Raw genomic sequence first — 24,057 nt, 5'->3', positions numbered from 1 at the left:
TACCCCTCGACCATCACCCTCTGCTTCCTGCCACTCAGCCAATTCTGGATCCAATTTGCCAAATTGTCTTGGATCCCATGGGCTCTTACCTTTGTTATTAGTTTCCCATGTGGGACTTTATCAAAAGCCTTGCTGAAGTCTAAGTAGACTATGTCAAACGCACTGCCTTCATTTACACATCTGGTCACCTCTTCGAAAAATTCAATCAAATTGGTCAGACATGACCTCCCCTTAACAAAAACATGCTGACTGTCCTTGATTAATCCCTGCCTCTCCAAGTGTAGATTAATTCTGTCCCTCAGAATTGCTTCCAATAGTTTCCCCACTGTTGAGGTTAGACTGACTGGCCCGCAGTTCCCTGGTTTATCCCTTCCTCCCTTCTTGAATAAAGGTACCACATTGGCTGTCCTCCAGTCCTCTGGCACCTCTCCTGTGGCTAGAGAGGTGTTGAAAATTATTGCCAGCACCCCTGCTATCTCCGCCCTTGCCTCACTCAACAGCCTGCGATACATTTCATCCGGGTCTGGAGGTTTATCTACTTTTAAGCCTGCCAGACCACTTAGAAGCTTCTCCCTTTCTAAGCTAATTTCTTTAGTTATATTACAGTCCTTTTGCCTGATTTTCATACCCATGTCGTCCCTCTCGCTTGTGAACACTGACACAAAGTATTCATTTAAAACCTTACCTATGTCTTCCAGCTCCACACACAAATTACCACTATGGTCCTTCATGGGCCCTACTCTTTCCTTAGTTATCCTCTTACTCTTAATGCACTTGTAAAATAACTTTGGATTTTCCTTTATTTTACCTGCCAATGTTTCTTCATGCCTCCTTTTTGCTCTCCTAATTTCCTTTTTAAGTTCCCCCCTACACATTCTATACTCCTTTAGGGCTTCCCTGTTTTGAGCCCTCGGTATTTGCCATAAGCCTCCCTTTTTCTCTTTATCCAATCCTGTATATCCCTCAACATCCAGTGTTTCCTGGATATGTTGGTCCCACCCTTTGTCTTTACAGGGATATGTTGGTCCTGTACTCTCCTTAATTCCTTGTTGAATGAATCCCACTGATCTGAAGCAGATTTATCTAAAAGTAGCTGCTCCCAGTCCACTCTGGCCAAATCATACCTGATCTATTTAAAATTGGCCTTCCCCCAATTTATAATAGGTTTTTATAAAACTAGATTAAACATTTATCAATAGAAGAAATTATTTTAAATGCTTCCATAGATCTCCAAATTGCTACGATGATAATTTCTAAATTCCTTTATCAATCTGACTCCCATTAAGGCAACAGTGAGACAGACAGATTTTAAAAGACCCAGGTAAAGAAACCTGATACCCTGAACAAGCTGACTTCCAAGAGAGTTTTCTTAACTTCAGTCCTTTGAAGACAGCAGCTTGGGGCATAGATATTAAAGGCTTTTTCACACACTTTTAAGATCTTAAAAATGCCTTCCCTTACACACAGACCTTGCTCCTTCTTTATACTTAATTTCCTCTTTGAATGCAAATACACATTATTCCACTATATCTTTGGACTTTATCTCCCTGATAATAAAACCCTCTCATAGCACTAAGTTTTACCAGTAATCTTTGGGAAAAATAGACACACTGTTTCTAAACTTCACCTGGCTAGGTGACACATCGAAAACAACCTAGTCTGCTTTATTTCAAAATGGAAATGTTCCCTTGACACCCATGTTTCTAAACTTCCCCAGGTTTATCTAATTAACATTTCAAACCTAAACTCTCTTCTTAGATCAAAGCACCCAGACTAGCTGCCTCTAATTCAATTAAATCTCACACACACACAGACACACACAATACACAGACACACACACACACACACAGACACACACACACACAATACACAGACACACACACACACACACAGATACACAAACACACACAGACACAGACACACACGCGCACACAATACACAGACACACACAGACACACACACACACAATACACAGACACACACACACACAATATACAGACACACACACACACACATACAGACACACACACACACACACAGAGACACACACTACACAGATACACAAACACACACAGACACAGACACACACACACAAACACACAGACACATACAGACACATAGGCACAGACACACACACACACACAGACACACACACACACACACACACACAGGCACAGACACACAGACAGACACACAGACACACACAGACCACAGACACATTCCACTGTTACTCTATTTTACAATAAATTCCAATAACATTATGAGAATTAATATATCTTCCTGACAGGGGATGTAGGGAGTATGGAATTCATTCTAGGGTATGAGGGGTAATGGGGTTGGCATGGGGGGTGGGGGCATGAGGGGTCATGGGAGGGGCAGGTGGAGGGTGTGAGAAGTGAGGTTTAGAGAACCTCTTATTCAAATGTGCAGAAAACAAAGATGGGCCCTGCTAACACTCAGCACTCGCCTGCCTCAGTGGACAACTCTGGACGGCCTCTGGATGTAGAGGAGCCAACTCAATCACATCACCCCCCCATCCCACACACACCCACCCTCCCCGACCCCCCCACTCCCCTCCGCCCCAGAGTAAAATATTTTTAAATTCCAGATTTCCTGACTCGAGTCTCCAGCCTCCCTGGTGAAGATCCAGTCCCTGCTGCCCTGTCACTGACCAAAACTGACCAAGAGAGCCCACCCTGTCTTCTTACCGGTCCCCGAGAGTTCCAAATTAAAAACAGGAAAGGCTGGAAAAGCCCAGCAGGTCTGGCAGCGTCCGTGGAGAGAGGAACAGAGTTAATGCTTCAGGTCCGAAAGACTCTTCTTCGGAACAAAGAATCCTTCCTGTTTAAAGATGTGTTTTGCGAGCCTAGTTTTGTTTTAAATTGCATTCTTGGAATAATAAACCTCATTGAACTATTAATCATGTCAATGTTTTTTCTTGATTTGATTTTTCAATTAAAGGATTAACCCAAACCATCTCTTCACAGGCCAATGTCTGAAGAATGATAATTAAACCCCGGGAGGTGTTTTACGTGGAAGTGGCAGGATTGAAAAGCATCGAACGATTCCGCCCGTTTGGATTGTATTCCTGGCTGTGAAGGCTCCCGGCCTGCTCGATTAGGCTTCGGGTGATGCCCGGGCCACTGACCCGCTGGAGGTTGGGAGTGACTCGTCCAGGGGGCACGGACTGACCACGTCTCGAAATGAAGGGCCTGTTGCTGGCTCACCTCGAAAATGCCAGCTCGCTGCCGCTCCACGACATCTACCCCCAGGGCCTCCTGCCGCTGCCTGCCCTGGTCGCCGTGACAACGGTCTGCGTCCTGCTTTTCGCCGTCGGGGTGGTGGGTAACATCATCACTATCCTCCTGGTGGCCGGCTACAGGGAGATGAAGAGCACCACCAACTTGTACCTGTCCAGCATGGCCCTGTCGGACCTCCTGATTTTCATGTGCATGCCCCTCGACCTGTACAAGTCCTGGAAGCGAGGCCCCTGGCGCCTGGGCTCCCTCCTCTGCAAGCTGCCCCAGTTTGTCAGCGAGGGCTGCACGTTCGGCTCCACGCTCCACCTCACGGCCCTGAGCGTGGAGAGGTACATTGCCGTCTGCTTCCCCCTCAAGGCCAAGGTCTTGGCCACCAGGTCAAGGGTGAAGGGCGTCATTTTGGCCCTGTGGACAGTGGCGCTGGCCAGTGCTGGGCCAGTGGTGGCTCTGGTCGGGGTGGAGTTCGAGAACAGCACCGACCCCGCCCAGACGAGCGAGTGCAGGTGCACCAAGCATGGCGTACGCTCGGGCCTCCTCAGCGCCATGCTCTGGCTCTCCAGCCTCTACTTCTTTCTGCCGGCCTGTTGCCTCACGGTCCTGTACGGGCTAATCGGACGCAAGCTGTGGAGGAGGAGGAGGACGTGCCGTGACAGGAGTAACCGGCGCACGGTCAAAATGCTGGGTAAGCAGCCTCATTATCAACCGCACTGCCGGCTGCACCTCTTTGCTTACAGGGTGTCCGGTAAAGAAATCCCACTTGCGATGAAGGAATGGTAAGGTTCTCAAGCTCGCCAAGACAGATCCAAATGCGTCTCCTGGGTGGGTTGATTGGGAAGAGCGTGGATTTCTAAAGGGGAAAACGTGCTTAACTAACTTGCTGGAGTTTTTGGAAGAGGTAACAGAAAAGGTCGATGAGGGTAACCCTGTTGATGTGGTGTACATTGACTTTCAAAAGGCATTTGATACAGTGCCCCACAAGAGTCTTGTGAGAAAAGTTATAGTTCATGGAATAAAAGGGAAAGTAGCAACGTGGATACAGAATTGGCTGAAAAACAGGAAGCAGAGAGTAATGGTCAATGGATATTTTTTGGGCTGGAGGAAGGTTTGTAGTGGAGTTCCCCAGGAGTCAGCATTGGGACTCTTGCTTTTCCTGATATACATTAATAATCTAGATCTTGGTGTGCAGGGGACAATTTCAAAGTCTGCCAATAATAAAAAGCTTGGGAGTGTTATAAACTGTGAGGGGGACAGTGTAGAGCTTCATAAGGACATAGACAAGTTGGTGGAGTGGACAGGTAGGTGGCAGATGAAGTTCAATACTGAGAAGTGTGAGGTGATGCATTTTGGTAGGAAGAACATGGACAGACAATATCAAATAAGGGGGACAACTCTAAAGAGGGTGCAGGAGCAGAGGGAGCTGGGTGTATATGTGCGTAGATCATCGAAGGTGGCAGGACAGGTGGACAGAGCAGCTAAAAAACTATACAGTATCCTGGGCTTTATTAATAGGGGCATATAGTTCACGAGCAGGGAAGTTATGCTGAATTGATATAAGACATGTGTTAGGCCTCAGCTGGAATATTGTGTACAGTTCTGGGCGCCACATTTCAGGAAGGATGTGAACACATTGGAGAGAGTGCATAAGAGGTTTACAAGAATGGTTCCAGGGATGAGAAACTTCAGCTATGAGGATAGATTGGAGAGGTTAGGACTGTTCTCCTTGGAGAGAAGACGGCTTAGAGGAAATTTGATAGAGATGTTCAAAATTGTGAGGGGGTAGGACAGAGTAGATAGTGAGAAGCTGTTCCGCTTGTAAAAGGATCAAGAACGAGGGGGCACAGACTTAAGGTGATTTGCAAAAGAAGCAAATAACACGTGAGAAAATTGTTTTTCACACAGCGAGTGGTTCGGGTCTGGAACGCACTGCCTGGGATTGTGGTGGAGGCAGGTTCAATTAAGACATTCAAGAGGGCATTAGACGATTATTAAAATAGAAACAATGTGCAGGGGTACAGGGAAGAGGCAGGGAAATGGCACTGAGTCACAATGCTCATTCGGAGAGTCAGTGCAGACATTGCTGTGGCTATATGGAGTTAACGTGTGGGTCAGGCCTGGTAGGGAGAGCAGACATCCTTCCTGAAGGATGCTAGTGAACCAGAACGGGGTTTAACAATAAGAGTTAGCTTCACAGTCATGATTACTGAAACTAACTCTTCATTTCAGGTTCCTTCATCAAATGGATCCAGTTTACAAATTGTCACTTCAGCTCCTATCTCACAGATTTGTTGCACTAGGCCTCAGGCTGAAGAGTCCAATAATGTTACCACAATTCTAACTCAGCCATTTGTCTCAAAGAGTTCCCTGGACTCCGGTGTGCAGTTCTGCACATCAGACTTTAGAATAGGGATGGGGGCTTTGGGGAGGGTACAGGAGAGATTTAGTCGTTTTTTTTTTTCCCCCGCAATTACAGTTAATAGGCATAGACTGGATTAGAAATTACTCTCCTGATAGGAGAGAAGACAAGGTGGTGATTTGATAGAGGTGAACAAAGTCGTGAAGGGTTTAGATACGATAAATAGAGGGAAGCTGGGCGGAACCTGCAAAAGGGTTCGGGGAGCAGGAGCAAGGCTGATGGGGTGGAACCTTAACTGAGGGAAGACAAAAAGCCAGTTTCCTGGCATTGGAATAAAATGAGGTTGACGGCAGGATGAGAGTGGATTGAATTTCCCGACAGCAAGCAGCTGGAACCTATTTTAAACACATTTAACACACATCAACGCATTAAAATGCAACCTGGGCCGATTAAATTGTACCTTTTCAATTCAATGAGCGGCAGCTGACACACGCGCGCTTTCAGATTCACCGCTGGTTAAAGGTGGCGTGCAGCGGGTGAGGTCGGCTTCGTGGTGGATTTGGAGCGAGGAGGAGTGGCTTTCCTTGAGTGGGGATCTTTGTTGGACCAGGGAGAGAGGGGACATGGATGCTTTGAGATGGGGCTGCAGCTGTGATAGGGAAATGGGCCATGGCTGACCAAGGGGCATACAGGAAAGTCAATGGTCAAATGCTGAGAGTCGAGGCTGACAGAGGGCAGGTCAATGATGATAGAGGGACGGTTGACGATGATGGATGGCTGGCTGGGAGTAAGGGAGACAGTTCCAGTGCGAACGCAAGAACACAAGAATTAGGAGCAGGAGTAGGCCATTCAGCCCCTCGAGACATGCGATGAGATCATGGCAGGTCTGATTGTGGTTTCAACTTTCCTGTCTGAACCCCAGTGTGCCAGAGATTTGACTGATGGTGATAGGCAGACGCTCAAGGGTCAAGAGTGATGGGGGTGGGCTGGCGGGTCGAGGGTCACCGAAGAGGGGGCAAGGACAATGGAGTGAGGGTCGAAGGTGAAGGAGGGTAGGTCAAAAGTGACTAGGGAAAGGTGCAGGGTGGTGACTTCCACTTACAGAGCAAGGGAGGAGGTGAGAGAGGGGGATGGGGGGGTAGTGGGGGGGGGGGGGTGGGGGGAGGGGGCGGTGGGGAGGGGGGGTAGTGATGATCCAAAGATGGGGGGAGGGGCCACGACATATCGAGAGACTACAAGCTCGTCATGAGCAGCCATTGCTGGATGGCAGAGATTGATTGGTTGTCTGGATGCTACTTAAATTCGGTACCCAGACCTTAGTCCCTGTGAGGTTACAGTGAGGCCGAACGCTTCCTGCCCCTCCCCGGCACTTGATTAGCTGCAGCCCTCGCCTCTGCAAATTTAATTCGCTGGCTGCCAGTGCCTCCGCCTCTGAGCCAATTGTCATAAACTTCCGGTCCTGCCAAGCCGGAACCTTAGGCATCAGGAGAAGACTCTGCCCCCAGTTTCCAATGCATGCAGATTCAATATCCAGCAAACACCAACTTGATTTGATTGGCAAAAGAAAAAGCATAAAGGTCGAGGTCTGGAGTGAGCTGCCTGAGAGTGTGGTGGAGACAGGGTCAATCGAGTAGTTAGGATCTGGAATGCGCTGCCTGAGAGTGTGGTGGAGACAGGGTCAATCGAGTGGTTAGGATCTGGAATGCACTGTCTGACAGTGTGGTGGAGATAGGGTCAATCGAGTGGTTAGGATCTGGAATGCACTGTCTGAGAGTGTGGTGGAGACAGGGTCAATCGAGTGGTTAGGTTCTGGAATGCACTGTCTGAGAGTGTGGTGGAGACAGGGTCAATCAAGTGGTTAGGATCTGGAATGCACTGTCTGAGAGTGTGGTGGAGACAGGGTTAATCGAGTGGTTAGGATCTGGAATGCACTGTCTGAGAGTGTGGTGGAGACAGGGTCAATCGAGTGGTTAGGGTCTGGAATGCACTGTCTGAGAGTGAGGTGGAGACAGGATCAACTTGCAAAAAGGAATTGGATTATTATCTGAAAAGGAAGAACGTGCTAGGTTATAGGGAGAAGAAGGGGTGAAGTGCTACTTCAGAGAGCCAGTACAGGCATGATGGGCTGAATAGGCTCCTTCTGTGCTATAACCATTCTTTGATTCTATGATCCTAGCACTTACAGTAGCTGTTTGTTCACCTTACCCTTTGCGCTAACATTAAGTCATTATTAGATTCAACCGCTTTCCACAACCTACATTTATCTCAGAAGGGGGAACTATAAGTTCATAGTTTGACTGACAGGTCAAAAAGGGGTATTAAAGAATTATCAGTCTTTGATACGGCGTTATAAATACAAGTCTGTTCATTTAACGTTGGATTAAGTACTTGGGGGGATTTAAACGTTTTGAATGGGCTTTCATGAAGGGAATTTTTTTTTAACATAGTAAAGGCTGAAACAGGTATTTAATCCTTTATTGTATTTAATCTCATTGTGGGGCCAAAGTTCAGGCCCATGGTGAGTTGGCATGGAAGGTGTGAGGGCAAAAAGTGGTGGATGGGTTGGCATGAGTTGGCATTAAGTTGGCATGGGTCATAGGCATGAATGAGGGGTATGGGTTGACGTTAGTTGGCATGGGGACTAGGGGAAGGTCATGTGGTGTGAGGGGTGAGGGGTGGGTGTCAGAGGGCCTAAATTTTCATTTCATTCAATGCCCAATCTCAGCGGCTAGACTCCATATTAGTCATACAGTGAGGTTATAATCGTTGCCACCAGCCAGCCATTCTGAGTAAGGTCAGGAAGTGAATTCCTTTGTGTAGGTCTTGGTGCCAGCGGTTAGCATGTTACCTGTGAACCAGGAGGTGGTGGGTTCAATAACCATTACAGAGATTTGAGCCCATACTCCAGGCCGACACTCCCATTGGAATACTGAGGGGGTGCGGCACTGTCGGAGGGACTGCCCTTTCGATTGGACAAATGCCCCCTCAAGTTGCGCCTAGAAGATGCCAGGGCCACAATTTTGAACGGGAGAAGGGAAAGCTCTCCACAGTCACCGAGCCTTCATTTACCCGTCAAACATCACCAACAAACCAGATGGTCCAGCCATATACCACATTGCTGTTACTGGGATCCTGCTGTGTGGAAATTGGTTGCAGCATTCCCTACATTACAACAGTGACTACACTTCAAGACTGAATTTCATTGGCTGGGAAGTCCTTTAGGTCATCCATTAATGTCAAATAACGAGGAATTCTATTTCACTTTGATTCCGGAGGATGTTGCTCGGTCACATGACAGATTCATCAAACAATTTATACTTCATGAATGTCAAAGAGGACAATGTAGAAGGAGCTTAACTCTGTATCTAACCCCGTGCTGTACCTGTCCTGGGAGTGTGTGATGGGGACAGTGTAGAGAGAGCGTTACTCTGTATCTAACCCCGTGCTGTACCTGTCCTGGGAGTGTGTGATGGGGACAGTGTAGAGAGAGCGTTACTCTGTATCTAACCCCGTGCTGTACCTGTCCTGGGAGTGTTTGATGGGGACAGTGTAGAGGGAGCTTTACTCTGTATCTAACCCCGTGCTGTACCTGTCCTGGGAGTGTTTGATGGGGACAGTGTAGAGGGAGCTTTACTCTGTATCTAACCCCGTGCTGTACCTGTCCTGGGAGTGTTTGATGGGGACAGTGTAGAGGGAGCTTTACTCTGTATCTAACCCCGTGCTGTACCTGTCCTGGGAGTGTTTGATGGGGACAGTGTAGAGGGAGCTTTACTCTGTATCTAACCCCGTGCTGTACCTGTCTTGGGATTTTTGATCGGGACAGTGTAAAGGGAGCTTTACTCTGTATCTAACCCCGTGCTGTACCTGTCCTGGGAGTGTTTGATGCGGACAGTGTAGAGAGAGCTTTACTCTGTATCTAACCCTGTGCTGTACCTGTCCTGGGAGTGTTTGATGGGGACAGTGTAGAGGGAGATTTACTCTGTATCTAACCCCGTGCTGTACCTGTCCTGGGAGTGTTTGATGGGGACAGTGTAGAGGAAGCTTTACTCTGTAGCTAACCCCATGCTGTACCTGTCCTGGGAGTGTTTGATGGGGACAGTGTAGAGGGAGATTTACTCTGTATGTAACCCCGTGCTGTACCTGTCCTGGGAGTGTTTGATGGGGACAGTGTAGAGGGAGCTTTACTCTGTATCTAACCCTGTGCTGTACCTGCCCTGGGAGTGTTTGATGGAGATAGTGTAGAGGGAGCTTTACTCTGTATCTAACCCCGTGCTGTACCTGTCCTGGGAGTGTTTGATGGGGACAGTGTAGAGGGAGTGTTACTCTCTATCTAACCCTGTGCTGTACCTGTCCTGGGAGTGTTTGATGGGGACAGTGTAGAGGGAGCTTTACTGTGTATCTAACCCCAAGCTGTGCCTGTCCTGGGAGTGTTTGATGGTGACAGTGTAGAGGGAGTGTTACTCTCTATCTAACCCTGTGCTGTACCTGTCCTGGGAGTGTTTGATGGGGACAGTGTAGAGGGAGCTTTACTCTGTATCTAACCCCGTGCTGTACCTGTCCTGGGAGTGTTTGATGGGGACAGTGTAGAGAGAGCTTTACTCTGTATCTAACCCCGTGCTGTACCTGTCCTGGGAGTGTTTGATGGAGACAGTGTAGAGGGAGCTTTACTCTGTATCTAACCCCGTGCTGTACCTGTCCTGGGAGTGTTTGATGGGGACAGTGTAGAGAGAGCGTTACTCTGTATCTAACCCCGTGCTGTACCTGTCCTGGGAGTGTTTGATGGGGACAGTGTAGAGAGAGCTTTACTCTGTATCTAACCCCGTGCTGTACCTGTCCTGGGAGTGTTTGATGGAGACAGTCTAGAGAGAGCGTTACTCTGTATCTAACCCCGTGCTGTACCTGTCCTGGGAGTGTTGGATGGGGACAGTGTAGAGGGAGATTTACTCTGTATCTAACTCCGTGCTGTACCTGTCCTGGGAGTGTTGGATGGGGACAGTGTAGAGGGAGATTTACTCTGTATCTAACTCCGTGCTGTACCTGTCCTGGGAGTGTTTGATGGGGACAGTGTAGAGAGAGCTTTACTCTGTATCTAACCCCGTGCTGTACCTGTCCTGGGAGTGTTTGATGGGGACAGTGTAGAGGGAGCTTTACTCTGTATCTAACCCCGTGCTATACCTGTCCTGGGAGTGTTTGATGGGGACAGTGTAGAGGGACCTTTACTCTGTATCTAACCCCGTGCTGTACCTGTCCTGGGAGTGTTTGGTGGGATTCTCAGCGCCCATGATTGTCTCAATCTCCAAAACTTACTTCTTTGACTTATGATTGCCAATTACCCTCCAGAATTGGTTTGATGTCTTCAGTAGTTGAAAATGAACAGCCCGCAGAATAATCACGGTGGGATTAAAATTAGTGTTTTATTTTATTTAAACACATTTCTTATTTCTTATAAGAATAATGGGGGAAATGCTGAGAGTCATCCAGTTGGGTATCACTGAGCCTGCTCGCTGTCCAATTGTTGGTGAGTAGGCGGGACATCATGAGGATGGGCATGTTGGGCGACCAATGGCAGGGGAGAAGGCGGTAGGGCAATTGGTCATGTGATGAAACCTCCAGGAATCCCTCCAAGCAGAGTTGGCAACCCTGCTTTCACTTTAATGAGTGCAAAGTAGGATTGGATGAGCCATCTGTGCCTTATGAGGTTACGACTGGTCAAATGAACCTGTAGGAAAGTTTATTTGGCTTTCTTCATGGGCGCACTCCATGTGTGAAAACAGAGCGAGGAGGCAGCAGCAGCCATGGGAAAATGATCAGACTCCAGGGCCTGAACTTCAGAAAATCAGCTCCCACCAAGCTCAAGTTGCTCCCCTCTGCTCCCCCTGAAAGTGGACTATGCCACTGATGACATCATGGGGCTTGGATCTCTTTGCATGATTAGTTCCACGTCTGACATCACGCCCTGGAGCAATCCATTTGGAAAAGAGGGCAGGGTGCAATGAAGTATTTGGTGGCTTGGGTCATGTCAACTCCCAGCCAGTGAACATCCTTTCACATCACGCTCAGTGCTGGATAATTGCAGAGTTCGGTGGGAACCAGGATGAAAGGAAGCTGTTGCTTTATTGTGTTTCTCACGTCCTCCAAGTCATTTATAGCCAATGCAGTCTGCTCACTGTTGTAATGTAGGAAACCAATTTGCGCACAGCAAAATCCCACAAACAGCAATGTGACCATAACCAGGTGAGCTGTTTGAGTGACGGTGACCTGAGGGATAAACATTAGACTTCAGGACACCATGGAGAAGCCTCCTGCTCTGTTCCCAATTGCGGCCATATGATCTTGAAGGGGCAGACACTTGAAGGGGCTGTCCTATGGCAGACACTTCTCCTGCAACTGTGCAGCACTCCCTCAGTGCATTTCTTTTTATTTATATGTTCACGGGATGTGGGCGTCGCTGACTGGGCCAGCATTTATTTCCCATCTCTAACTGCCCCTTGAGAATGTAGTGGTAAGCTGCCTTCTTGAGCCGCTGCTGTCCATGTGGTGTAGGTACACCCACCGTGCTGTTAAGGAGGGAGTTCCAGGATTTTGAGCCATCGACAGTGAAGGAACGGCCAATATATTTCCAAGTCAGGCTGGTGAGTGACTTGGAGGGGAACTTCCAGGTGATGGTGTTCCCATGTGTCTGCTGCCCTTGTCCTTCTAGGTGGTAGTGGTCGTGGGTTTGGAAGGTGCTGTCTAAGGAGCCTTGGTGAGTTCCTGCAGTGCATCTTGTAGATGGTACACACACTGCTGCTACTGTGCGTCGGTGGTGGAGGGAGTGAATGTTTGTGGATGGGATGCCAATCAAGCGGGGCTGCTTTGTCCTGGATGGTGTTGAGCTTCTTGAGTGTTGTGGGAGCTGCACTCATCCAGGCAAGTGGGGAGTATTCCATCCCACTCCTGACTTGTGCCTTGTAGATGGTGGACAGGTTTTGGGGAGTCAGGAGGTGAATTATCCTCCTCAGTACCAGGACTGCACTCGGAACGGCAGCCTGGATCCTGCACTCAAGCCTCTGAAGTGGGCCACGAGCCACATTCTGCCTCCTGGTTTCTCAGCGACCGAGAGCGGTAGGTCAGAGTGGGAATGACTTGTCGCCGTGGGGGTCCAAGGTGCTGGAAAGGACAGTGAGAGAGTCATCATGGGTGGGTGGGGGGCTGGGTAGTGTTGAAACTTTGCTGAAGTCCCTAAAACCTGTAAACTCTGTCTGTGTTTCCCTGCAGCTGTTATCGTTCTAGTGTTCATCCTCTGCTGGCTGCCCTTTCACATCGAGCGCAATCTCTTCCTGCTAATGGAGGGCAATGCGGAGATGTACGTGGTCAGCCAGTGCCTCCAAGCCCTCACCTTCGCTCTCTTTTACCTCAGCGCTGCCATCAACCCCCTCCTCTACAACCTCATGTCAGCCAAGTACAGGGCCACAGCGGGGAAGCTGTTGGGGCTGAGACCAGCCATGGGGAGCCGGAGGAGCGGGAGGGGGAGGGGGAGGGGGACGGCATCTCTCCCAGGCCACAGCGAGAGGGAGCAATGGTGTCGGGCCTCCGAAAGCACCGTCTGAAAATCAGAGCCCAAAACAACAGGGGAAACCAATAAAACCACAGGAACAGCAGCGGATATAGACACTAAACGGAATTGTTGGCCAGGACATCCTGTTGTGAAATGAAAGGAATTTGGTTTTTGGTGTGGTCTAGACGGCATCCTGACTTCGTTCACAGCTGTTACAAGATGAAAACAGGCCCCTCCATGCGAGCCAATTGCTCCAACCCCAGACCCCACCCACATGCAGGTTCCACCGGTCACTTTTCTCTTCCTCCACCTACCCCTCTTATTGTGAATCACTGACATTTGTAGCACAGGAGGCCATTCAGCCCACTGTGCCTGTGCCTTTGAAAGAGTTTGACAAGTACTCAGGAGTAAAAATCAGTTATCAAAGGCTGCTTTCTTCACTGAAAATTGGATGGGTGGGGGGCTGGGTGGTGTTGAAACTTTACTGAAGACCCTAAAACCTGTAAACTCTGTCTGTGTTTCCACTCTCTGTCTGATCCCAGTTGGCCAGTTGAGCTGATCCCAGTTGACCAGTTGAGCTGATCCAAGTTGGCCACTTGAGCTGATCCCAGTTGGCCACTTGAGCTGATCCCAATTGACCACATGTGCTGATCCCAGTTGGCCAGTTGAGCTGATCCCAGATGACCACTTGAGCTGATCCCAGTTAACCAGTTGAGCTGATCCCACTACCCCCAAAACCCCGCTATTTTTTTTCTTTTCAAGGGTTTCTCCAATTCCCTCTTGATAGTTCATGTTGAATCTGCTCCCACCGCCCTTTCAGGCAGCGCCTTCCAGATCACAACAACTCACTGTGGAAAAAAAAATTCTCCTCATCTCCCCCTCTGGTTCTTCCACTTATTTTCAATCTGTGTCCCTCTGGTTATTGACTCTCCTGTCACAGTTTCTCCTTATTTCTTCCATTAAAACTCCTATGATTTTGAATTAAATCTCCCCCTTAACCTTCTCTTCTCCAAAGAGAACAACCCTAACTTCTCCAGTCTCTCTCTACATGAACTGAAATCCCTCATCCCTGGTCTCATTCTGGGAAATCTCCTCCACCCCCTCTCCCAGGCTTTGGACATCCTTCCTAAAGTGCAGGTGGCACTTGGACATGATTCCAGCAGAGCCCTATAGCTGCTCCTATGTTGACATCGGAAGACGAAGAGGCCATTCAGCCCCTCTAGCCTGTTCACCATTCCCCCAATGGCCGATCTATATCTCAGCTCCATTTACTGGCTCCATGTCCCTTCATTCTCGAAAGATGAGGCATAGTTTCAGTGTAAACCTCTACTCCCATGGGTGAATGCCACAACCCTTACCACTCTGAAGAAAGCAAAATACTGCAGATGCTGGAAACCCGAAATAAAAACAGGAAATGCCAGAGAAACTCTGGAGAAGAGTCATATGGACACGAAATGTTAGCTCTGTTTCCCGTGCCATAGATTCTGCCAGACCTGCTGAGTTTTTCCAGCAATTTATGTTTTTATTTCAGCCGTACAACTCTCCTTCTCTGTTGTATCTCTGCATACCCTCTGGATACCCCATGTATCCCTGTACCCTCATTCTTGACCACTTAGTCACTGAAAACAGCATCTATCTACCCTGTTGCAGCCTTCGATAACCCCAAACCCTAGAGGGGTTTGGACATGGCTCTGGATGAAACACCTTCTGATCTTTTTTTGTCATCCGTTCATGAGATGTGGGCGTCGCTGGCTGGGCCAGCATTTATTGCCCATCCCTAAATACCCTTGTTCAGGGAGCATTTGAGAGTCAACCACATTGCTGTGGGTCTGGTCTGGAGTCACATGTAAGTCTAAGGACAGCAGATTTCCTTCCCTAAAGGGCATTAGGGTTTTCACAACAATTAACAATGGTTTTTATGATCAGACTTTTAATACCACATTTTGTTTTTGATTGAATTAAAATTCCACCATCTTCCATGGTGGGATTCTAACCCAGGCCCCTAAAGCATTACCAGTCCAGTGACAATACCACTATGCCACCATTTCCCCTGTCACCACCTTCCCTGTCAAAGGGATGAATTTTCTCGGACTTCAGATGTTAACAAGGCATGAAGATGAGGTGGGAACCTCTTTGATCGAATGTCACAGAAATGGACATATAATGAGACCGTGCAAGGAAAGATTCAAGCAGGCTTTTAAACAGAAGAAAACCCAGCGAGATCTACATAGTATAAGCGCCTGAACCAACAAATTCAGATATTTACTCATTGTTCAATCTGAAGGTGGGAAAGACAGAACCAACATATGTAATAGTGAAAGTAAATGGCAGACCTGTTAGAATGGAAGTGGACACAGGAGATTCCACTCCAGTAATTGGGGGACTTCAGATATCTGAACAATGGGGAACATCAATTAAATTTAGGAGAAATTACTGCCAATTAAAAACATACACGGGTGAAGACATTCAAATCAGAGGCGTAAGCAGAGTAACTGTCCATTAGGGAAGCTGATCGGCAAAGCTACCAGTGTTGGTATTGAGAGGCAGAGGACCAAGACTTCTAGGGTGAAACTGGCTAAAGGCCAACCTTGATCGGCCACTGAGATTCCAATAGGAAGCTGGAAGCGTTCCTGTTTTGAAAAAGGAGTGTGTGAGGACTCAATAACTTGAAGAAATGCAGGCTGTCTTAAACCAAAACCTGTATGAACAGCAGAAGGAACTTGAAGAGACCCTGCTGGATGACAGAGTTCGAGACAAGGTGAGCAACCTTAGCAAGGGAAAAAAAAACCTGTAGGAAGACCTTCACACACGACAAGATTCCCTCAGGTCAAAGTTTGTACCTCGGGAAAAGTACGAAGAGAAACAGAAAGAATTCAGCACCTCTGTGAATAAGCTGAAGATTGAGTTGGCAGTGAAGACTCAACAATTCTCAACTTTCCAGGAGGCATCAAACAACTACAAAAAAGAGATGGAAGAGCTGAAGAATCAACTAAATGAAGACAAAGAGGCTTTGGAAGCAAAAGTGGCGGAATTTTCTGAAGAAGCAGACAAGATTATGAAACTTTGGGGGACTCAGTCACTGAACTCAAGGTGAGATTCAGCTTAATAATGCTAAATTTAGAAAGGAAGGTGGGAAGGAGTCAGGGAAGCCAGAAAACTAGACACAACTGGGCATAGCCGCAGGAGGAAATTGACCGTGGGAGAGCCGGGTACACGTGAAGAACTTCGGGGAAGGACCAAAGTGGTTACCGGGTGAAATAAGTGCGGTGACTGGACCTCAATCTTACCACGTGGAGGTGGAAGGCTGGATCATACAGAGACACGTGAACCATTTAAGGAAGACAGAAACAAATCATCAAGAAATGATTCCACCAGTGGTCACGACCAAGTCAACGTTTCCTGTTGAGAGAACTCAACCCAGTACAGACGTGTCCGAAGTTCCTGTAGGAGTTGAGGATGCAGAGCTGCAGGTGCCCACTGAAACACCTGATGTTCAGGAGGCTCCTGACAAAGCATCTGAAGCGGTGGAGCTGAGATGTTCTACACACATGAGGAAACCACCAGAAAGACTAAATTTGTAAATTACTTAACAGTGTAAATATTTTGTTGTCTTAAGAAAATTGTACTTGTGAATATATAATGTATATCTGGGTAAAGGGGGAGGGATGTAGTAATTACAGTTTTATTTAGTCTGTAATATACCTTTTCGAATAATGCTTGTTCAGGAAGATCAAATAATCTTCAGTACCCAATAGGAGAGTAGCATGGGCTACCTCTGTAGTTAGTAGTGTATGGATAGAGTTTGAGGTGGAAGCACTCGTGTAGTTGCTGCTGAGTACCTTTGTAAATAAACTAAATGTTTCCACCTAAGAAGTGTCTGCTGATCAACTCTATCAATAATATCAGCTCGGCCACCTCTCACAACAGAGTGCTTGACTTAGCGTCCTCTCTGAACAGCGAACAACTAACCAGGAGTAAGCAAGTCATTGCTGACGATTGGGAGCACTAATTAAAGGGAGACCCACCTCTTGATGTTTACTTGCTAGTTGAGGTTTGAAGAAAACCCTTTGAACACATCAGACTTTCTGGGACACTTTGTCAAAAGGCCCTCGAATGCTCTTTAGCACTTGAATACTCTTTCCCAGAGGGAACCTTAAAAATTAAAGGTTATGACAGTTGTTTCAAGTGTTATGTTTGAGATGTGACTTGAAACATTTTATTAATTTACACAGGTTAAAATATATATACACATGGGCTACAAATTACCACTATCATAACTTTTAACAAATTCCCAAACTAAATTCTATTAAGGCAACAGCAACTCATAGACTTAACCAGACACCAGGAAAACCATTTTCACCTTACGAATTCAAAATGAGGCTCTCTTCACTTTGGTTCCTGTGGAGCCAGCTGGAGGCTTACAGCTGCCTTTTGATTTCACATTGCCTCTGCTCTGCACACCCGAAAACTGCTAAAGTTATACCGACCAGCGCCCATTGAATGTTAATTCTCATTGTATCTGAACTAAACCTCTCTAACAATAGAACTCCTTTCATAGCACCGATTTTATTAGTCATATAAACATATGGCTTGGTGGCTGCTGGATAGGAGTCAGATTTCACCTCCCTTCTTGAATGCTCTATTCAAAAAAATGCAAATACACTCTATCTCTCTTACACCTCAAAACTCATACACATCAAAGCACCCAGACCAGCCGGCTTTAATCCAATTAAGACACACCCGTGGACTAAACCTTTTTAAAAGAAAAATATTTTCCAAAATATTATATACACTAATAGCTTCATGACAATACACTGTCAAAAATTGTCGCCAAACAGATTACATGAGCATTTCCCATTATAAATATGGTCATAGGAAGCTACAACAACAACTGGTATTTATATGGCAGCTGCAATGTAAACAAATGTCCCCAAGATGCTTCATGAAGGCAGCATGACATCGAGCCCTGTGAGGAGATGTTCGGACAGATGGCAAAAAGCTTGGACAAAGAGGTAGGTTTTAAGGAGCATCTTAAAGAAGATGATTTGACAAAGAGGCCAAGAGGTGTGGGGAGAGAATTCCAGACCTTGAGACCTAGATAATTGAAGGCACGGCCGCCAGTGGTGGAGCGATTAAAATCAGGGATGCACAAGAGGCCGGAATTGGAGGAGCGCAGAGATCTCGGAGGGTTGTAGGGAGCTGGAGGAGGTTACAGAGATAGGGAGTGAGGCGGGGGTGGGTGGGGCGGAGAGGCTGTGGGATGGATTTGAAAACAAGGATGAGAATTTTAAATCCGAGGCATTGCTTGACCGGGAGCCAGTATGGGGTCAGCGAGCACTTGGTGGGGGGGCGGGTGGTGCATGTTGGAATAGTCGAGTCTGGAGGTAACAAAGGCAGGAATGAGGGTTTCCACAATGGATGAGCTGAGACTGGGGTGGAGTTGGAGGTGGAAACAACAAGATTGTCAGGGTGCAGTTGTCAGATTGTGAATATATTATGAACGGATATGGCTTTTGTTAAACCTCATGGACAGTATTTCAAAGCTGAGCGGGATGGGGAAATTCTCCTCGGTGTCCCAGAACCAATATTTATCCCTCCACCAGCATCAGTAAAACACATGATCTGGGTCATTATCACATTACCCTTTGTGGGAGCTTGCTGTGCGCAGGTTGGCTGCTGCACCTCCTACATTGCGTCTTTCACACGCATTTCATTGGCTGGAAAGCACATTGGGATGTGCTGAGGTGGTGAAAGGCGCTATGAAAATGCAGTTTCTCTCTTCCCCTTTTTAAGGCAGATATGTTTCTAACGCTTGGAGGAATGTGGCTTGGGGGTATTGGCAGTATCTCTCCTCCAGCTGGTTTAAAACAATTCAACTGGACAATTGCTTCCTGTAGCTTTTCTTTCCAACACCCGTCAATACAATCCACTCGACTCTGGGTGTTCACTCAGCCCTGCCTCATGAATGAAAGAAACAGAAACTGCATTTATATATCACCTTCCATGACCTGAGGACCCCCCACAACACTGCGACGTACTTTCTGTACAGCGCAGTCAGTGTTGTAACGTCGGAAACGTGGCAGCCAATCTGCGCACAGCAAGATCTCACAAGCAGCGCCGTGATAACGACCGGATTGTCGGGGGTGGGCGTCACTGGCTAGGCTGGCATTTATTGCCCGCCCCTAATTGCCCTTTGCTGGGAGGGCATTTTTAAAAGTCGACCACATTGCTGTGGGCCCGGGGTCAGGTGCTGGTCAGGCCAGGTAAGGGAGGCAGATTAAGTGAGCCAGATGGGTTTTTAATGACAATCGGCAATGGTTTCATGGTCATCAGCTGACCTTTCATTCCAGAACATTACCCTGGGTCCGTGGAATACTAGCCCAGTGACAATATCAGTGGGCCACCACCATCCCATGCCAATAACAGGGTGAATATTGACCCCAGGGAAAACCCCCCCCGCATTGTTCTACTTTGAAATAGCGCCACAGGATCTTTTCTGGCCACCTGAGACTGCAGGGGGGGGGGGGTACTTTGTAGCAATGCCCTGGGAGTCAGCGCCACCACTAGTTTGCAGCAGCCCATCGTTGCCTCGCTGGGAGTACCTGTCAGCCTGGATCAGGGGCCCAGTTCTCTGGAGTGACCCTTGAGCCCACAGCTGTCTGACGAGCACTGGAGACCTTCCCGGTGGAGGTGGGGTGGGTTCAGATGGCCCTGACTGCTTTCCACACTCCACCCTCACACATTGCTAAAAGTCGCTCCATAGGCCACAAGGCCAGCACATGTCCCCGGGTGGAACCATCGGTCCCATTGGCGCCGGGCGTCATGGTGGGCGTGGGCCAATCAGATTGCAAGAGGGCCAAAAATCGGTTTCGTGCCGTTGCTTTGCGATTGTCCGCTCTGCCTGTCGATGGTGGGACCGCACTTCCCACTGCCCCACGTCACGAACCTCATTCCAATACTTTAGCATCTCATTATAAGCCCAGCTCACCGGAATCATTCCCTCCCCCCCCCCGACCACAACCCCCCACCCCCCGCCCCCCACCCCCCAAACACTGGACTGTCCGGGCACCGCGTCCAATGCGTTTCACAGCTGCGCGTGAGCAACATCCAACTAGCGAGCTGCACTTCAACTCAGGGCTTCGAGGTTTGTTTGCCCATCTCACTTTGGGCAGCACCCGCAGTTATCAGCGCCAGGCTTCGCAGACAGCACCGCATCACTTTCAGGGGAGTTCACGTACCTGCCAGAAGAACCATTAGGCAGAGGTGGCTACTCATTGGCTGCAGGGCTGGAGCTTGCTTTGGCGAAAGAGGAGAAGTGGCCTCGGGCAAGGGAAGAGGCTGCAGGGTGAGGGCCGTACTGGGGAAGGAGGGTGTGTGTGTGTGTGTGTGTGGGTGTGGGTGTGTGGTGGGGGGTGTGGTGGGGGGGGGTGTGGGAAGCGGATGGGGGGGGCACATGTTGATCTGTGCAAGTGGCCTCAAGAGGGTGAGGGCTGAGGAGGCAGCCTCCAGAGGAGATGAGGCCAGATGGAGATGTGAGGGTCTGTGTGTGTGTGTGTGTGTGTGTGTGAGGGAGTGGGTGATGATGTGCCTTGAGCTGGCAGTGAGTGAGATGCCAGTGAGGGGTTTGTGGGTGGGTGAGTTGAGAGTGATGAGACGGTTGCCTTACCCTGGCTGTACGGGCGAGATCACCCATCCTCCATCTGCGCTGGATGGTGGGAAGCAGACGATACTGCATTGTGGCTGGCGGGTAACACGTCTTTTCTCACGCCCGCTGCTGCACTTTAGTGTAAATCTGGGAAGGTTCAGCCCTCTAGTTCCAGAGAGATTGAATCATAAAGCAGGAAAAATTATACGAAGCTGCACTGAATCTTAGTTAGGCCGCACTGAGAGAACGGTGTGACCTCCTGGTCTCCATGTTATAAAACGGATATAGTGGCGCTGGGGAGGGTGCAGAGAGCAGTTACACGGATGATCCCAGGAACGTGTGGGTGCACAGATCAGGGAAGGATTGACAGGCTGGGCCTCGTTTCTCCTAAAAACAGAGGCTTAGGGGGGTGAGCTAATCGAGGTCTTTACAATTCTGAAAGGTTTTGATCGAGTGGCTACAGAGAGAATGTTTCCTCTTGTGGAGGAGACCAGAACTCGGGGTCATCAGTATCAGACCGGTCACTAATAAACCCAATGGGGAATTCAGGAGAAACCCCTTTACCCAGAGAGTGGGGAGAATGTGGAACTTGCTCCCGCAGGGAGTGGTCGAGGTGAATAGTATCGATACATTTAAGGGGGAAGCTGGATAAACACATGAGGGAGACAGGAATAGAAGGATAGGCTGATAGGGGGAGATGAAGAGGGGGTGGGAAGAGGCTCGTGTGGAGCGTAAACACCAGCACAGAGCAGATGGGCCGAACGGCCTGTCTCTGTGTCCTGTGTAACATTGCTCAGCATTAAAGTAGGGGAATTCTCCCGGTATCCTGACCAACACTGCTTCCCAAATCAACAATGCCAAAAGCAGTCATTCACATTTCCGCTTTAAATGGCATTGCCATGCAGCTTGGCATATCTGGCTGCATTAGAACCAATACTGTAATCGCTTATGATGGCCACTGACAATCGAATGTCCACAGGAGGAGGCCATTTGGCCCATCATAACATTGCTGGCTCTTTGAAAGCACTGTCCAATTAGTCCCACTCTCTCCCACCTACCCCTACCCCCAACCCCAACCCCCCCCCCCCCCCACTCTTCCCCCCACAGCCCTGCACATTTTCCCCCTTTAATTATTTTTCCAGTTCCCCTTTAGAAAGTTCCTATTGAATCTGCTTCCACCGCCCTTTCAGGCAGCGCCTTCCAGATCCACAATAACTCACTGTGTAAAATAATTTCTCCTGGTTCCTGAGGTTTTTGCCTGGGATGTTAACGGAGTGTCGGTGGAGTCTTGCCCTGAGGCAGTTGTTAACCGTAGTATAGGATGGGTTAATCTTAATGCTGACCCACTCCAGGATCACACAGGATTCGGGCAGCTTGCCCTGTTGTTGCTGGGTGAGTCCAATACTGCAAAGCTGGCAGTGCTCTGAAAGAAATCAGAAATGAGACAACTGAGAGCCACCAATGCAATACCCACTGTGAATTGTCGCCATGCTAAAAAGGAGAGTCAAAGATCCCTCTGGAATGGCCTGGAGCACTCAGTAAAGATTCCTGGGTCTCCGCACTAATGTGAGGAACTATTTTCACCTTATTACCATCTATCAGTCTATTCAACCATCCCAGTACGCGGTAAAGAGTAAACAGGAGCTGATAGACATGGTACCCACTACTCATATTTATACAGCAGCTTTACATTAATAAAACAGCATAAGGTGTTTTACAGGAACATGAAGCAAAACCTGACTTTGAACCACTTAAGGAGATATGAGGCGATCAAAAGTTTGGTTTTAAGGAGCATCGTAAAGGAGGAGAGGTTTAGGGAGGGAATTCCAGAGCTGAGGGCCCAGGAGGCTGAAGGCTGGGAATTCTGCAGTGAGTAACTCACCTTCTGACTCCCCAAAGCCTGTCCACCATCTACAAGGCACAAGTCAGGAGTGTGATGGAATAGTCCCCACTTGCCTGGGTGAGTGCAGCTCCCACAACACTCAAGAAGCTCAACACCATCCAGGACAAAGCAGCCCCGCTTGATTGGCACCACATCCACAAACATTCACTCCCTCCACCACCGATGCACAGTAGCAGCAGTGTGTGTACCATCTACAAGATGCACTGCAGCAACTCACCAAGTCTCCTGAGACAGCACCTTCCAAACCCATGACCACTACCATCTAGAAGGACAAGGGCAGCAGACACATGGGAACACCACCACCTGGAAGTTCCCCTCCAAGTCACTCACCATCCTGACTTGGAAATATATTGGCCGTTCCTTCACTGTCGCTGGGTCAAAATCCTGGAACTCCTTCCCTAACAGCACTGTGGGTGTACCTACACCACATGGACTGCAGCGGCTCAAGAAGGCAGCTCACCACCACCTTCTCAAGGGCAATTAGGGATGGGCATGGTCACCTTTACTAGCTTTATAACTCTTTTGAGTACAAACCCGTTTCTATCTGTTTCAGATGAAATTACACTGTTTCATAGTTTGCCATTGTGAGATTTGAACTCTTGATCTTGGGGTTACAATTCCAGGTTTATTAATTGAGTTTAATTTCCAGCAGCTGCTATGGTGGGATTTGAATCCATGTCCTGCAGGGCATTAGTCGGAGCCTGTGGATTACTAGTCCAGTCACATTACCATTGTCCCACCATCGCCACACCATGCCACTACTGTTACCAAATTGAAACGTGTGACGCAGTGAATATCGAGCAGGAATAACACGTGTTCCACATCTGGCTCTGTCAACAGCTCTTGTAGATTGTTTCTCATTCCCAACAGGAGTTCCAAAAAAATTCACAGCTTTTGCCATCAGCAAGTTTCTTTTCCCTGCAAGAGGTTATCTGTATGCGTTTCCCCCTCAATTTGTTCCTTGCCCATGTTGGTGAGAGAGTGTAAGATCGCAAACGCCAGTCCTATACACTCTCACCTGGCATATGCAGAGGGGTGCACACAACCCCTCCAATGCCAGGTGAGAGTGAGCCGCTGCCTTGGTCAGTTCAGCTCGCTGGCCCTCCCTCCTGGGAACCAACAGAAAGTGGGTTCAAGTCTCATGACAGAACTTGAGCAGCAAATCGGCAACAACTTGCATTTAGGTGGCGTCTTTAACGTCGTAAATTCCCCAGGAGTTTTTGAGCAGACAGAATTTGACACTGAGACACGTGTAGGGATTGGTGAATTAAAGCTTTACAGAGTGTATTTATGGAGGAAAGAGAGAGAGATTTGGGGAAGGATTCAAGAGTTAGGCACTGCTGCAGCTGAAGATTCACT

General features: G+C 48.3%; 1 protein-coding gene across 1 annotated transcript; it reads left to right on the top strand.

The window, feature by feature from the left end:
* The first annotated feature begins 3,203 nt into the window (after nucleotides 1-3,203).
* On the top strand, nucleotides 3,204-13,202 carry LOC121272292 (growth hormone secretagogue receptor type 1-like). Its single transcript, XM_041178869.1, has 2 exons — nucleotides 3,204-3,942; nucleotides 12,871-13,202. Exons 1-2 carry the CDS (start codon nucleotides 3,204-3,206, stop codon nucleotides 13,200-13,202), a joined length of 1,071 nt encoding a protein of 356 aa, XP_041034803.1.
* Nucleotides 13,203-24,057: the final 10,855 nt, after the last annotated feature.

Source organism: Carcharodon carcharias, chromosome 33, assembly GCF_017639515.1.
Source record: "Carcharodon carcharias isolate sCarCar2 chromosome 33, sCarCar2.pri, whole genome shotgun sequence".
Taxonomy (NCBI): domain Eukaryota; kingdom Metazoa; phylum Chordata; class Chondrichthyes; order Lamniformes; family Lamnidae; genus Carcharodon; species Carcharodon carcharias.
Note: the sequence above shows the minus strand (reverse complement) of the source record. Positions and strands in the feature narration are given on the sequence as shown.

Coding starts and splice junctions, on each gene's coding strand:
- LOC121272292 (XM_041178869.1), top strand. CDS start 3,204: ATGAAGGGCCTGTTGCTGGCTCACCTCGAAAATGCCAGCTCGCTGCCG. Junction 3,943..12,870: donor GCGCACGGTCAAAATGCTGG/GTAAGCAGCCTC, acceptor GTTTCCCTGCAG/CTGTTATCGTTCTAGTGTTC.